At 35.5% G+C, this 17,014-nt stretch overlaps 1 protein-coding gene across 1 annotated transcript in view; it reads right to left on the reverse strand.

Annotated features, from left to right (window-relative positions):
• The window catches only part of CFAP47 (cilia and flagella associated protein 47), a 514,691-nt gene that overhangs the window by 100,030 nt on the left and 397,647 nt on the right, over nt 1–17,014 (reverse strand). Inside the window, exons 53-56 of the mRNA XM_073901936.1 lie at nt 16,808–16,915; nt 8,422–8,530; nt 5,495–5,599; nt 2,330–2,486 (exon numbers count right to left, since the gene is read on the reverse strand). Coding sequence (XP_073758037.1) covers nt 2,330–2,486; nt 5,495–5,599; nt 8,422–8,530; nt 16,808–16,915 — 479 coding nt within the window. The remainder of the gene's footprint in view (nt 1–2,329; nt 2,487–5,494; nt 5,600–8,421; nt 8,531–16,807; nt 16,916–17,014) is intronic.

Below are 17,014 nucleotides of genomic sequence, written 5' to 3' on the forward strand. Positions count from 1 at the left end.
AGAGAGAGAGAGAGAGAGAGAGAGAGAGAGAGAGAGAGAGAGAGAGACTTCATGACCAAGAAAGGGAAAGGAGAAATATTTTCATAAAGGAAAAGGAGAAAGTGAAGGGAAGGAAGATAGCAGAAGTTGTCTTTTTTTTGTCCCTGGTCTCCTCAGGTTGAAGGAAGGGGGAGAACCTGAGGGTCTGAACATTTACTCAAGAGAGAGGGAGTTTACTTAAAAGAGACTATTTTAAAATACGAAAGACTAATAAATCTTTCATTGTCAAGCTTCCTGGGTTTTTTTTGTGTTATATAGCAAAAGCATTTTAGACCAATTAAATAAAATTAAGAAGCCACAAATTACTTCATAATTTATTTCTAATGTTAACAATCTTGACCCAATAGCTTTTTATAACATTCTCATAGTTATGAAGTGATTTGGCTGCAATTGCCTTGAAAATTCCATTCCTTGGACAGATCCATTTATCAGCTTTGCGTATTGTTCCCGTACCTGGAATTCTGAGCCCCAGAAGTGGTACAAAGTTCATAAACACGTATTTTCTTGATGCCTATCTAAATTTGTGGTTTCCAATCCCAGCCAAATACAACACCTTTCATATTTTAATTTTGTCAGCTCCCTCCTCCATTCCCTCCAGCAATTATTTCAAACCACTGGGCCACTCTTCAAATCTCTTACTCCATCTCCTTTTCTCAGCAGATAAAAATATAAGCATAACTGCACTTAATTCCCAAGTCCCTCTGAGACCTAAGGGAGAAATGCGCTTCCTGTTCAGGGCTCCTCCTTCTACTTCCAAGTCTGATCTTAGTCCTCCCAGAACCTTACCCATCAGTTAAGCCCCACCTCCTTTACAGCTTTGACTTCTGCTCAACCCTGGCTTCTTTCTGCCTATACATATGCTCACATCTCTTCCATATTAAAATGCTGACTTCCTTGAGTCTACAATCAACTTTTAGTAAATACTGGCATGTCTCTCCTTCTCATCACAGCCAAAGTCTTCGCAAGGGAATTATACATTAGGATGACATTATGTTCTCAATTTTTACTTAATTATTTCATACCAAGAGCGGGAGGAGATGATCAGGAAAGATGAAAACTTCAGCAGGTCAATGATAGTGTTCAGCTTCAGCATTAATCAAAAAAACAGTCATTGGCAATCATGATAAAATACAATTTTGCCTCAATCAGATTGATGGAGATTAAGGAGAATGCTACTGGTCAGGGTTTACAAGGTTCAGGAAAAGAGGTAATGTCTGTAATATACTCCTGACAGCACAGATTGCAACAGTATAACCATCCTGGAGAGCAAGTTGGTTATTCATATCAAAAACCTTAACATGTATGCATTTCTTTTGGCCCAACAATTGAGCTATCTACAGTGATTTGTGGTAGTAGTAGTAGTTTTAGTAGACGTAGTAACAATATTTGAAAAGATAAAATTAGTAATGTCTAATGTTAGATTTAAAATGTGTTTCAGAAAACTCATAATGAGTTGATTTTCAGACCTCCATTATTTGGTCTTTTAATAAAAAGTGATCAGAAACTTCACATGATCTAATTTAAAAACATGTATCTTCAGTATGACATGAAAAAAAACCCAAGTTTTGTTAGAACCAAAATTTAATCCAAATATCCTATTTATAAAGAAAAGGGGGTGCATCCACTGTGGAAAATAGAAAAGAGGGTGCACCCACTGTGGAAAATAGTAGGAAGGTTAATCAAAACAGTTAAAATTAGAAGTACCCTTCTATCCAGTGATCACGCGACTGGGTATTTACCACAAAAATACAAAAACACTAATTCAAAGGGATACATGGCAACCCCGTGTTTCTATGATGATGATACTGGGTGATGTATGAAATGATCAAATCGCTATACTGCACATCTGGAACTAATATAACACCGTATGTTAACTATATGAGAATTAAAATTAAAAAAAAAAGAAAAGAGGCAAATGAAACAAAACCAGAACACCAGGATTTCTAAAAACTTTTAAGGAATAAGCATTGGCATATTTGAGTCATGTCATAAGAATCTTACAAATCTATTACTTTACATATTTGGCTTTACAGATAAAATTGGAAGAACTTGACTTGGTACATGGATTTCTAATTTCGGATTCTGGCTCCACCATTTATAAGTTTATAAGTGATTTCAGCCAAGAGATTTCATCTCTCATACCTTGTTTTCTCTTTTATAAAATAATGCTGTTGAAACAACAAATGGATCTCGAAATTGTCCATTATCTCTAATATGGTTTGATTCTGTGATAAAATAAGTTTGACTAATAATTACAAAATAACATATGTAAAATATAAAAAAAACTTACTTGTTAGTACAATATTGACCAAAACATCCTCCTTGGTGGGATTTTGGAAAGGTATAACAATAGATGATTGAAGACGGAGGTATGTGGTTATTCTTTTTATGTTTATAGGCTGGGGGAACAGTCCTACTCCAGAGAGGTGGAATATCCATTCTTTAAACTGTTTAAAGATAAACATTCATGACATATGTATCCTAATCGCATAGATTTTATTTGCAACACTTAACAAATGTAATATGCATAAAAATCTTGGTAGATAAGAAACATTTCAGGGTGCCTGGGTGGCTCAGTCGATTGACTCTTGATTTTGGCTCAGCTTGTGATCTTAGGGTCTTGAGATCGAGGCCCATGTTGGGCTCTGCTCAGTGGGGAGTTTGCTTCTCTCTCTCTCTCTCTTTCCCCCTCTGCCCCTCCCCCCTGCTTGTGCTCTCTCTAAAATAAATGCATCTTTATAAAAAAACCCATTTTGTTGTTAATATTTAATATGTATCATTATGTGTTTTTTCTTTTCCAAATTCCTTTTGATTTTATGGAATATTCAATGTATTTCTGCACCAAAAAAAAGAGGGCAAAAGACCAATACTCAAATATTAAACATCTTTCTATACATAAAAGGTTATTTATAGCAACATAAAAGAGAAATCTTAATGAAAACTTTGTATTTCTGCTCAAGGTTTTTAAAAAAATCAATTTATCTAGCAAACTGGATACTAAACACTACATGAAGTTTCCAAAATCCTGTGAATTTCAAATGAAACTCAGATAGTTAGCACATGAAGGCTCAGATGGTGAGGCACAGACTGAAGTCCCATTAAAAGGAAGTGTGCACAACTGCATGCCATATTATTTACCCCTACTGCCTAGTACAGTGTATGTTCTGTTATGGCATGACAGGGAAGAATGGCTCAAAAGTTACACGAAGGAGATTGCATGCAGCCATTGTTCTTATCTGGGTTTCACAAACCTGCAAAGCACTGTTTGAAAATGTTCCCTTTGTGTTCATTTAGAATAAAAGTCCCAAGAGTACAAGAGACTGTGACTCAGTTCTGCACTGAACAGTTTGCTAATGTTCCAGATGAATGAAGAGGTCACAAAATGAAAACCAACAAACAATAACCTAGTTTATAATCTCTTGAACTACATAGGTGTGTCCAAGCCTCCAATAAAAGAGGAAAACTTTTAAGATTGTTTCAAAACTAGGACAGGTGGTGACAGTAAATCCATAAAATGCTACCTCTGCATAGGAAGGATTAAAGGTAAGTTTTATCAGCATATATCTTCAAATGCCTGCACTACTTTTAGTTAGAGATTCTACTAGCAGAATACAAGTGCACTATATTTTCATTTACAATGTCCTAACCTGACTCCACACATTGAATGACTAGAATCAAGCATCAGGGTTCAAGTATATTAACAACTTTTTTACATAAATTACTTACTTTTTTGGCTACTTAATAAAAATCATTCCTGGATGACAGAAATGAAGTTACTTTAAAGCACTGGGAATGAGCCAAACTACAAAAACAAGAAGGCCATGTTTTCACGTTTCACCAAGTGGCCTGGAATATTAGAGCTGCTAAATTAGACCACATCCCACCATTATTGAACACTAGTATCCAACAACTACCCTGGCATTGCTTAAATTATCCCCTTGGGTTCAGAGAGGGAAATTAAAAAGTATCCAAACAAACATGTGCATTAAAAAAAAAAAGTAATATTGTCCACCCATCTTTACCTCAAACTTTTTTGAAAGAAGACACAGCACAACCTTTAAAGATCCAATTCCAGAGGTGACTGGGTAGCTCAGTTAGTTAAGCCTCCAACTCTTGATTTCAGCTCAGGTCATGATCTCAGGTCCATGAGATCAAGCCCCATGTGGAGCCCCGTGCTCTGCACTCAGTGGGGAGTCTGCTTGAGATTCTCTCCCTCTCTCTTTGCTCCCCCCTCCTTGTGCACTCTCTCTCTAAAGTAAATAAATAAATCTTAAAAAAAAGATCTGCCTTGTTAAAATTATTTATGTAGAAGGAAATAATCTCTACTACACTTTCTCTCTTGTGTATGAAAAGGATTATTGTATTTTACTCTTTAATATTATTGGGAATCAAGTATACTTCCAGAGCATTGGTTCAATTTACATAAAAGTCAGTCATCACGTAAGAAATTTAATGCCTCAAATTTTTTCTTCTGAAGGTAAATTACACATTTTCTTGGAAGAGAGGATACTCTAGTTACCCACCGGTCTTGCACTGACATGGGGTCCCCTATATTATATTTGATTCCACTGCCTCTCAGGTGGCAGGGTTTTGTAACCTCCTTGGTGTCCTGTAGGATTTAAAGCACATATCTCCATTTACTTTCCTCCTCACTAACACTTGAAGAAATAAAAAATAATAATAATTGTCAAAAGTTATGTAAAATTTTCATTGGCAGTAAGAGAGTTATAATCACTTAGCAATCTGTAGGTAGCTGCAAAAACAGTCAAGAAGACAGGTTGAAGTCACATGTCCTGGGTTTGGGTCTGAATTAAACCTCTTACTAGCTGCCTGAACTTAATTTCTTTGTGTCTGTTTCCTGATCCAGAAAATGAGATTGATACTTCGACCACAGGATTGTGGTGAGAATGGGTTGCTATAATTCTTAGAATGGCATGTAGCAAGTTTAGAGATGCTTAAAAAATTATTACTTACTGTTGTTTTATTTTTTATTTTTTAAAAGATTTTATTTACTTGAGAGAGAGAGAGAGAGAGAGAGAGAGAGTGAATGCGAATGGGATGAAGGGCAGAGGGGAGAATCTCAAGCAGACTCTGTGCTACGCACAGAGTCCAACATGGGGCTTGATCTCATGACCCTGAGATCATGACCTGAGCTGAAACCAAGAGTTGGATGTTTAACTGACTAACTCACCCAGGCACCCCTTAACTATTGTTGCTTTTAAAAAATTATTATTAATCAGTAACACTGTGCAGATGAAATAGAATGAAAAAATAATACAATATTTGCAAGATCACATTTCCTACAGTTTCATCTTTAAGTTCATGAAAATATGAGTAAACAAGTCAGAAAATAAACATAAATGCCAGTAATATGTCAAGTGAATGAATTAGATTTACTTATTTATGATATTGAAATTTAATGAACTTGACTTGGTCCAAGAATAATCTATCATACCTGAGTACAGTGGAAGGTGATAGAAACTTGATGACCAGTTCTTCCAAGAGCCGAAGGATAAAAGTGAACAGATACTTCTTTGACGGAGTGAGGAGGTATGGTCAGCTGTGTAAATTCAGAGAGAGAGAAAAAAAAATCAATGCTTTGTTTGAGTCAGGATCTTTGTGTGCCAGGTTGATTTTCGTGTAATTAGTATGTTGCCTTGTACGTGTTACCCATTCTTAGTATGCCTGCTTGGTGAATATTGGTATAATGGCCATGGTAAACAGTGTTCAGTAGTGTTTACCCCATGTTCTCCCCCCAGACAATGACCACATGGAGTTACTTGCTTTATAAAAGGAAATCAGGATTAATTTTTAAAGCCAACTAAGAACCCCAAATAATAGAAATATATGTTTTTTTAAGAACCGATAGCTTATTGATCATCCCAAGATACTTTTGAAACCACTGGGAACCTAACTTGTACCTTGGCGATGTCAGAAGAGATAAACTGATAGTAAGCATAGATGTAAGGAAGGCTTCTTTAGTATACAATGAAGTGTTCCTTTTTGCCCTATCATATACACACTCAAGGTGTGAACTGTTAGAATAACTTGAGTCTGGACAGTATTAGAATGAGTTATCTCTTTAGAGATTGTGAAAGAAGCCAGCAACTACATCAAAATGCTATACTGTGAATAATATAATATTTAACATTAACACTTACAGAATGATGAAATGAAAAGGCATATGTCTGAAAAGTAAGTTTATTTTTTTCACTACTGTATTTTGCCAGATAACTTTTGAAAATATAAAACTGCAATATAGCAGTGTCATTCAAATCCCTGTAGAATGTAGCACTTAGTGCTTAATAATAATGCTCTGATAATGACCATGAAATACAAATACAATTCATTGTTATATTTAGAACAGTCACCTCCTTACTATCTACATATGTGTGGTTTATCTATAGCAAATATTTTTATCTCAGGCTGGCTCTCCCTTTGATAGTGAATCACTTAAGTTTATGCATACATAATGAGTATAAATTAATTTCAATATCAACCTTAGCAAAAAAAATAAGAAAACTTGTATTTCATATATTCTTTCAATTTAGCAAAAAGTTCTCTAGATAGATCGATAGATATAAGGAAATCATCTACTTCATTAGAAAAACCATATACCAGTACATTAACTTGGATTTTAATTCTAGGTCTACCACTTACTAGCCATGAGGTTTAAGTATTTTAGCTTCTCTGGCCTCAAATTCCTCTTCCCTAAATATATGTCAGAAGCACGTAGCACAGATTGAGATAGTGTATATAACCAACCAGGAACTCAATAAAATTCCTTTATTTTCACCTAAAATTCACTGAAAAATCCCATGGTTTCAAGGAAAAGGAAGACAAACACTATTGGTTGGAATTTATCTGCAGCAAATGTACTGGTTTAGTATAATGGAATATAGATAATCTGTTAAATATAGGACCTTTTGGAAATTTGCAAACATTTAATTACACGCAAGTGTCATCATAATAACCAGTTCCAATATGTGAGTTTACACTGGATCTTAGTTGAAGAGAGAAAGATTATCAGGACAGCTGAGTAAACTTAAATTTGAACAGGATACTAGATGATGTGGGAGATTAATTATGCTATTAAGAAATATAATCTGAAGTATTTAGTGTTGAAATAGCATGATGCCTACAACTTACCTTCAGACTGAACAGTAAGAAATGTAAGAGAAGACAAATGTAGCAAATCATTAACATAAGAACCAAGGTAGAAAGAATAAGTTTGTGCTTATATATGCACAAGCATATATAATAATAATGCAGAGCATTACGATTAAGCACTAAGATTAAACTATATACACAATGCTATACACACAATTGTGTATATAGTTTAATCTTAGAATAACTATACTAAAATGTACACACATGCTTGTATTACTTAACACTGTATTTTCCATAAATTAAACAGAATATGGTGATCAGGATATAGTTTACAAATAACTGAAATTCCTCATTAGAAACTGGTTTTAGCAATAATAATACTTAGTGATATCTAATTTGACACATTATGGAAGTTAAGAACTAATTTCATATCATATTATTATTAATTGGCAACCAGTCATTGACAAGAGATAGGTAGTAAGATACAAATGAAATCACATTGTAGATTTCTTAAACAATCACTAAACAGCAAATAGTAAAAGCCTTTATTTAAATACTATATCTACTTAACAGGGCTTCATGATTTACTGTGAGATGCTCTGAAGAAAATAATCTATCACCATTACCATTTTGAAGTTTACCTGAAAACACGGTTTTGGTATTCACTGTACATATTTGGTATCATATGCTTGGATACAAAGATTGATGTTAAACCTTCAGATCTTGTTTTGTTACTTATGGGAGCAGAAAAGTGATTGGGGCCCATTGACTGGTTCTAGTCTATGCTAGGGACCAAGGAATGAGTAAATGGGGTAGAGAAAGGAGAGAGGGTCAGAACTGTTCATGTTGTTTGGAAGTGGGGGACAGGTGATGGGCAGGAACTCATCAAGTGCTGGAAGGAACTAGCCTCTCAGAACCCTGGAAACATAGAAAGATTGCTGAGTCAATATCATACTACTGGGGAATGATTTCCAAATCTGATTACTAAAATGGTCCGAAATAAAGCACAACCAGTTCATTTAGAGTCCAGTGATAATGAGTATGATGCTAGCATATAGAATTTTAAAAATTTAGATGGACGCGATATTGGTTTCTTTGATCAATTAAAATTGGGGGGGAGATATATATGTATATAAATTCTATTTTTAAATTTTAAGCAATTGAGACCTTATTAATTAATAAATCAAATGATAATACTCCATGGTGTCCCAAAATCAGTATTGAAAAATGCTCTAATGGTGGTAGGTTACTTGGCTTTCCAAATACACTTACCGATGATCTGTTAACATCCAAGACAAAATTTTCAGGATTACTGTTTGTTGCTTGCAATTCTAAGGTCTCATGTGTTGGATTAACTAAAGGAAGGATCTGAGTGACATACCTGGAAGGAAAAATGAAGTGAGTAAACTTATTCATAAACTTGTTCAATGATAATTTTATAAACTTGATGACTGTCATGGGTTGAACTGCATACCTAAAAAAGATGTATTTAAGTTCTAACTCCCAATACCTCAGAATATGGAAAGAGGGTCACTGCAGATGTAATTAGTTAAGATGTGATCATACTGGAGTAGGATGGCCCTTAATCCCTTATGACTGGTGTCGTTATAAGAAGATAACGTGAAGACACATGAGAAGATGAGCATATGGCAATGGAGGTGGAGACTGGAGTGACGCACCTCTGAGTCAAGGAATACCAAGGATTGCTGGTAAGCACTAGAAGCCACAAGAGGAAAGGAAGGATTCTCTCTTATTGGTTTCAGAGGGAACTTGGTCCTGCTGAAACCTTCACTTCAAATTTCTAGCCTCCAGAACAGTGAGACAATATGTTTCTGTTGTTTTAATCCACCCAGTGTGTGGTACTTGTTACGACAGGTTTAGGAAGCTAATACAATGACTTATGTGAGTTTCAAAATAAGAATAATCATGTATGAACTAATGACATTTTGCTAAATTAGTCCTTGATTTTCTATTTTGGAAACCCAATGTTATTCCACACTGGGTAGTGGAATATATCCCAGTTTTAGGAGCAATATTTACTCATTATTTTATAACTGTTAAATTCAGGCAAAAAAGTTAACACAGTTTAGAAATAATAACAATGAGTAATAAATTCACAAAGTTCTGTCCATTACATCAAAAAGATCCAAACCAATGATGAGTAATTACAAAAAAAAAAGTGGCTGATACTTATGCTCAAAGCAAAGAATAATCAAGAGGATTCATAATTCTCACTTTACCATCATTTCTAATACCTTTTGATGTATAGCATGAAAACTGCCATCCTGTAGAAATACAAAGTGAAACCACACTGAGATACCACCTCATACCTGTTAGGATGGCTGTCATTTAAAAAAATAGTAAGTGTTGGCAAGGATGTGGAGAAAATGGAACACGGGTACACCACTGGTGGGAATGTAAATTGGTAGAGCAACTATGGCAAACAAGAGGGGGGTACCTCGAAAAATTAAAGAAAACTACTATATGATCCAACAATTGGATCCCAAATACTGGGTATATACCAACTATTGGGTATATACCCAAAATAAATGAAATCAGTATCTTGAAGACATAACTGCACTCCCACATTAATTGCAGCATTATTCACAATTGCCAAGATATGGAAATAACCTAAATGTTCTTCTACAGATGAATGGATAAATAAAACATGAAATATACAATGAAATATTACTCAAACTTAAAAAAGAAGGTAATCCTGACATTTGTTGACAACATGGATGAACCTAGAGGACATTATGTTGTTGTTTTTTTTTTTTTAAAGATTTTATTTATTTGAGATAGTGAGCAAGAGAGCAGGAGCAGGGGAGCAGAGGGAGAGGGAGAAGCAGGCTCCCTGCTGAGCTGGGAGCCCGACATGGGGCTCGGTCCCAGGACCCTTGGATCATGACCTGAATGGAAGGCAGACACTCAACGGACAGAGCCACCCAGGCGCCCCTAGAGGACATTATGTTAAGTGAAATAACTCGGACAGAGAAAGACAAATACTATGTGATCTTATTTATATGTGGAATCTAAAAAAGTGAGAAACAGTGTAAGTTCTGTGGGAATTAAAATCAATTTCATTGCAAAGATTAATATAACTTGATGACATTAGAAATGGGCAAAGATACAAAAAGTAAGAAGTGTATGTAGCCTGTGATTGCCAGTGGACCAAGAAGCAAAATATATTAACTAAAGAGGAACTTGACTCATTGTTCATCCTGGAAAAGGTTTTCAATTGAATTGAATTTAATAAGTCTTTTCTTTAATTGCTAGTTTTCCCAATAATGAGAAATGAAGTTTGTAATTACAAATGTATATACTGAGGATTGTTGATGCACATATTTATTACTTAGGGACAAAATTAAATTTCTTGAGTCTAAAATGTTGTTATACTTATTTCTAAACAGTCACGATAAAATATTTTTTCATCAAGACTGTTTCAAACTTATTAATACAGAATAAGAAGGGAAAATTAAAATAACATCGCTTGTCAAAGAAAAACAAGAAGATGATTTTTTTAAAAATATTTATTTTTAGAGAGAGAGTGAGCAAGCGTGTGGAGGGCAGAGGGGGAGAGAGGTATCCTGAAGCAGACTCCCTGCTAGCACAGAGCCCCATGCAGGGCTCAATCCCAGGACCTTGAGATCATGACCTGAGCCAAAATCAAATGTTGGCCACTTACCCAACTGAGCCATGCAGATGCACCAAGAAGGTAATTTTAATGTGAACCAAGTGGTAGCACCTTAAAAACCATTTCCAGGATGAAGCGTATGTGTGAATTCTGAATTATTCTTTCAACTTCTTGTGAATCTTAAGCTCTTTCAAAATAAAAAGACACTAAAACAACAACAACAACAACAACAAAAACCACACAGTGCCGGGCGGCTGGGTGGCTCAGTCGGTTAAGTGTCTGACTTTTGATTTCAGCTCACATCATGATCTCAGGTTTGTGAGATCAAGCCACGCGTCGGGCTCCAAGCTGAGTGGGGAGTCTGCTTGAGATTCTCTCTCTCCCTCTCCCTCCAACTCTCCCCCAACTTGTGTTCTCTCTCTCTCTGTCTCTAAATGATAAATAAAATCTTAAAAAAAAAAAAGAAGAAGACAGTGCCAAACACTGGTGATGAGAAAATATCATGAACCACTGGGAAGAATGCACTTACCATAAAAGGATAAAACAAAAAATGCCTCTAATATGTAAAGGTTCCTGGGGTGACTGAATTCAATTAATTCCATTTTGCAAATTATTTAGTAAGTGACCATGATCATTCTGAAATTCATTAATAATAATCTGTAAGGCAAATCATAGATTATAATTAAGGCTGTCTCTGACTTAAAAGTGCTGAGTCCTACTTAAAACTGTTTATTCCACTTGTCTCTGCTTACGCTTGACATAAACCTGGGAACAACTAAGTAATGTATCTCCAACATGAATATTTCCACTGTACTCCAGGCTTTTTCTCAAACTGCCTACTTATCATTCAGATGTTTAACAGAAACTTCAAATTTACAGATGCCAAGCTGAGCTCTTGATACCTATCCTGAAACCAGCTTTTCTTATAGTATCCTCTAACTCAGTTAATGTCACATCTCTAGTTCCAATTGCTCAGGTCAAAAACTTTAGTGTCATTCATGCCCTGCTGTTTTCCTTATGCCTCAAATACTAGTAGCCAGCAAAACTCATCAGCTCTACTTTAAAAAATAAACCATAACTGAACACGTCTTTCCACACTCACTGGCAATCCTTCTGGTCTAACCTGCTGTCCTCTTGGTCCTGAATTAGTGTAATGACCTCCTAACTGATGTTTGTCTCACATCACATACAGATTTCAATTCCACGTACACTGTGGATCTAAATATGAGAAGTATAGACAATATATTTTTTGAGAAATGACAAAGAAGTTCTTAATGATGTTAGAATAATAATAATAATAATAATAAATTACATTAAAATTCAGAATTTATTGTCATTAAAAGACTCCCTTAAGAGACAGAAAAGGAAATTCACAAGAAAAGGTATTTGCAACATATACAACCCACAAAGGTTTGTAGCCAATATATATAAAGAACTGTAAGAAATAAAGGAAACTACAGACAAACTAATAGTAAAATGGTCAAGGGACATGAACAAAAATTTCAAAAAAGTCTATATCAAAATGGCCGATAAACATATGGCAGATACCCAACCTCATTAGTCATGAGGGAAATGTAAATTAAAAGTACATTGACATAGGGGTGCCTAGCTGGTTCAGTCAGAGGAGTGTATGACTCTTGATCTCAGGGTTGTGAGTTCGAGTGTAGAGATTACTCAACAAACAAAATCTGAAGGGGCATCCGGGTGGCTCAGTTAGGATCTGACTCTTGATTTCAGTTCAGGTCATGATCTCAGGGTCATGGGAATAAGCTCTGCATTGGGCTCTGGGCTCAATATAGAGTCTGCTGAGATTCTCTCTCTCCCTCTCTCTCAGCCCCTCCCCCCGCTCTCTCCCTCTCACTCCCCCCTGCTCAAATAAACAAATCTTTTTTAAAAATCTTAAAAAAATAAAAGTACATCAATGTACCACTTTACACACATCACAATGGTTAAAATTAATCTTACCATATGCATGTTCTTGAGGATGTGAACCAAGTACAATTCTTATATGGCCAGTGGAGTGTAAATAAGTACAACCAATTTTGAATTCTTTGTTGTTATCCACTAGAGTACAGTGATATTGCATTCCTATGTTTGTACCCAATAGAAATGAGCACAAATGTGCAACAAAAGCATATACAATGTTATAAACAACATATTTCATAATATACCAAACTGGGAAAAAAAAAACCCAAAAGTCGATCAACAATAAAAAGGAATTTTTTTTTTTTTTGCAGCAATGAAAATAAATGAAGAATGGTACATAGAACAACATGAGTGGGTCAGTAAGTCCTGACTATCATTACAGAGTGTCACATCTAAATATGAGCAAGGGGTGCTTGGGTGGCTCGGTGGGTTAAGCGTCCGACTCTTGATTTTGGCTCAGGTCATGATCTCAGGGTCGTGAGTTTGAGCCTCGCATTGGGCTCTGTACTCAGCAGGGAGTCTGCCTGAGATTCTCTCTTTCCCTCTGCCCCACCCACCCACCCCCACTCTCTCTTGCTCTCAATTAAATAAATAAATCCTTAAATATGAGCAAAACAAGTATCAGGGAAAGTTTTGAGTAGGAAAAAAGGAGAACAAAATTTATAATTAAAGACAAAGACCATGACCATTAATATCTTAAGTATATCAGAAAAAATATTACCAACATGAAATAAGAACAGAACACTGTGATTTTAAAAAAAACCCAAAAATATGTAAAAGAAACATCCAAACAACAAAAAAATGGTGTTGGATGTTGATAACTGGCATGAAAATTCAACAAAAAGAATGGAAGATAAATTCAGGTAAATCTATCTGAATGCAGAAACACAGATGTTGGTTAAAAAAAAAGGCCAAAAAATAAGAAAATTAAAATAGCCCCCAAGTTCTAAAACTAAAACATAGATGTTGTAGGAAGAGAGAAAATAGATGGCATAATTTGAGACGTCCAAAAACTGAAAGTCATGTGTTTCCATATTGAAAGAGACTCCAACTGCTTAGAAAATGTATGAAAATAGAACCACACCAATTTATTAAACATTTTAAAAACACTGGATACAATTAATGGCCATCAAACTTCCAAAGAAGATAGGGATCCAGAATAAGGCTGGCTAAAAAAGTAGTTATTATCAAACATCTATTAATATTATGCAACTTTTAATTACATACAGTATGACTTAGATAAAAAGAAATTACGCTTTAGAACATGACCAAAAGTATTAAGAACTCAAAAAGAAAGAGAAAAGGTGGGCACCTGTTAGTGGAATGAAAAAAAAATGATTGCAAAACTGGTTGTGCTAAATATTTTCACATAAGTGTATTACATTTGTTAATAATTTTATATACATATATAGTTTTCATACATTAATATATTTTTAAAACAAGAAAAAATATAAAAGTAGAAATAAGTTTGTTAGGAAGTTAAAGTAGACACTGCTGGCACCCTACCCAGTTCCCCTGGGAAGATTTTTACCAGTTCTCTACCCTCAGACCCCTACTTCTACACGCTTGCTGTTCATTTTCCTTCTGAGACCTTCAGATGATTGCCCTTGGGTCCTGCTATCTCCTCAACTGTACGGACAGTAGAAGTGCCTGGGAGTTTATACCTCTTCCCAAGGAAGCTTATAATGACTAGTATGGGAATTCAAAAGCCAAGCATCTCTGCATCAAGACAGGACAAACTCTGAGATGTGATTTATGCTACAGAGCTCTCTGCAGGATCAGATAGTCTGGGACCATACCTGCAATCACACCCTTGCTTAGCTTCTTCCCTTTTCTTATCCTGTTTCCCCTGTTCTCTTACAGGTTGTTCTTAATGGGACCACTTCCTTAATAAATCACTTGCTACAGATTTATTTGGCTACAGATCTAGCACTGGGAGAATTCAACACTCTTCTGGAGTGCTAAGGGAGAGAAATTAACAAAGAGGTACTGATTTGCCCACTAGTGCACATGCTCTTTAAAAGCACGAATGTGTATCATCCTTTGGACAAAAAAAATCTTGAGACCTAAAGTTTCATTTATCCATGGTGATTGAAATGCAGGAAAGACAAGTTGCAACAGCAACAAAAACAAGAATACTGGAGGACCTACTGGGCCGTTAAAATCAGCCCAATACTATAAGTTATATTTAAGTAAAAGCCCTTTATGTTATTACACATGCATGTTGTTTCTTTCACATAAGGTAGTTCCAGGGTATTTTAGGTTTGCCTTCAGGCCTAACATGCTGTATTTTGTTTGAAGTAAGATTGCACCAAATCCTCTTGCAGACCCGCATATTTCCTAATCACCCTTTGTTAAGTATTGTTAATAAAATCATGTATGATACTGTAATATGCAGCAGGAAAGAGGCCAAAGGATATTTCTGCTAGAGAATGTAGAGACTTTGGCATGTTTTTATATGCACAAATGTTATTTATTTGTTTAGAGATTATCTTTTAAGGGTTTGTAGGGCAAATCTTTGGATTTCCATTGGATTTTCTATGTAAATCCACCAGTTTGAATCTGGAAAATTGTATACAAGAACATTCTCCTTAGTCTCTTTTCTACATTTAGTGACCTAGGGCAAATCACTTAGCATCTGTAAACCTCAGTTACCCCATTTGAAACCGAGACAAATCCCCCTAATAGGCGTATTAGTCTTAAAAAAAATTCATGTAGTTTATATCTGTGAAAAATATAGTAACTTTTGGGTCCAGAATTTCAGGATGATATGGCTCAAAAAATCCTCATCCTGAATGAAAGAAATTGTGACCCTGAAATGATAATAATGAATGTATTTTACACATATTAGAAACCAAAATGATTTCAAGAATATTTGATTTAATAAGGACCTTTATTATTAAGCTATGAGGGATTACCTCACCTTTATAAGGAATTAGTCTATAGTAATTCATGGAAGCATGTTTTCAATTGTATCTGACATAATCAAAACTGCTCACTAAAATATGAAGTAAATAAATGTCACCTTGAGCTTTGTATAACTGATCTGAGGCCCATAAACTATTTAGAATTCTACTTGTTTCATATTGGATTTCCATTCCTCAATAAAATGCAATCTCTATAGAGTTATTAAAAATAAATAAAAATAAAAGTAGGAATTGTGGGGGCACCTGGGTGACTCAGTTGGTTAAGTGTCCGACTCTTGGTTTCAGCTCAGGTCATGATCTCAGGGTCTTGAGACTGAGCCCTGTGTCAGGCTCCTCACTCAGTTGGGAGTCTGCTTCTCTCCCTCTCCCTCTGCCAGTCCTCCTGCTTGTGCTCTCTCTCTCTCTCTCTCTCTCTCTCTCTCTCTTAAATAAATAAATAACTCTTAAAAAAAATAAAACTAGAAATTGTGATTTGGTTACCCCTATGTATCAGCATCAAACCTGGTACCAGACATGTAATAAGAGCTCAACCATGTAAATATAAATGGTCATATCTCAAGGGCACATGGTATTAGCCAAATGACAAAGTGTTCTCCACTGTCCATCGCTGACCCGCTGCTTTGCCTTGACCAAACTTTAGTCAGCCTTCTATGTTTCCTATGGGCCCCTGTGCTCTGTTTGTCCCCAAGCCTGAGCAAGCACAAATAAAGGGGAACATGCCTCTTTCCTTGGCTTCTCCTGGGAATCCGCTTACCACAGGGCAATCCTTTTCCGATCAGTCACCACCAGTCATTTTCCTTTCCTTGTCCAGCTTTCCCTCCACAGTCTGCTTATCTCTCCTTGTCCCACCTTTAGCTTTTCCTGTTTGATTTTTGAGATGCTTGCAGATTTCTGAGATCTGCATTCTCCAACTCTTTAAATAGTCCCTTTGTCTCCCTTGCAATAATCATTTTGAATAAAAGCCTCTCCTTACTAAGTCCTAATCTGTTTTTCTTTCACTTAAGTTTTCCAGGGAGTAGTTTAAATATCAAACCTTCCCTAGAAAGGAAAATCAATTACTAAAAATGTATTTATGTCTTATAAAAAAAGATTAAGTGGATTACAACAATATTCTTTTAGATACATTTTTTTTCCTTCCACGAAATAATTTTATCTATTAAATGGAACTTACTTTCCAAGGTCACATTGTATTTCTGGTACTGTGGTTGATTTCGGTAATTCAGTAGTTAATCTCAGTAAATACCAGAACTCAGGAGCCATATCAGGCTGAAAAATAACGCTGGTGGAGAAAAATATACAAAATCTTGTCAGCGGTTTTAGTTTGTGTAATAAAATTGGCAGAAAAAAATCCTAAATAGGTGGTTTCAAATACAATATT

Source organism: Callorhinus ursinus, unplaced genomic scaffold (genome assembly GCF_003265705.2).
Source record: "Callorhinus ursinus isolate GAN/ISIS: 27379988/994484 unplaced genomic scaffold, GSC_fseal_2.0 scaffold16, whole genome shotgun sequence".
Classification (NCBI taxonomy): domain Eukaryota; kingdom Metazoa; phylum Chordata; class Mammalia; order Carnivora; family Otariidae; genus Callorhinus; species Callorhinus ursinus.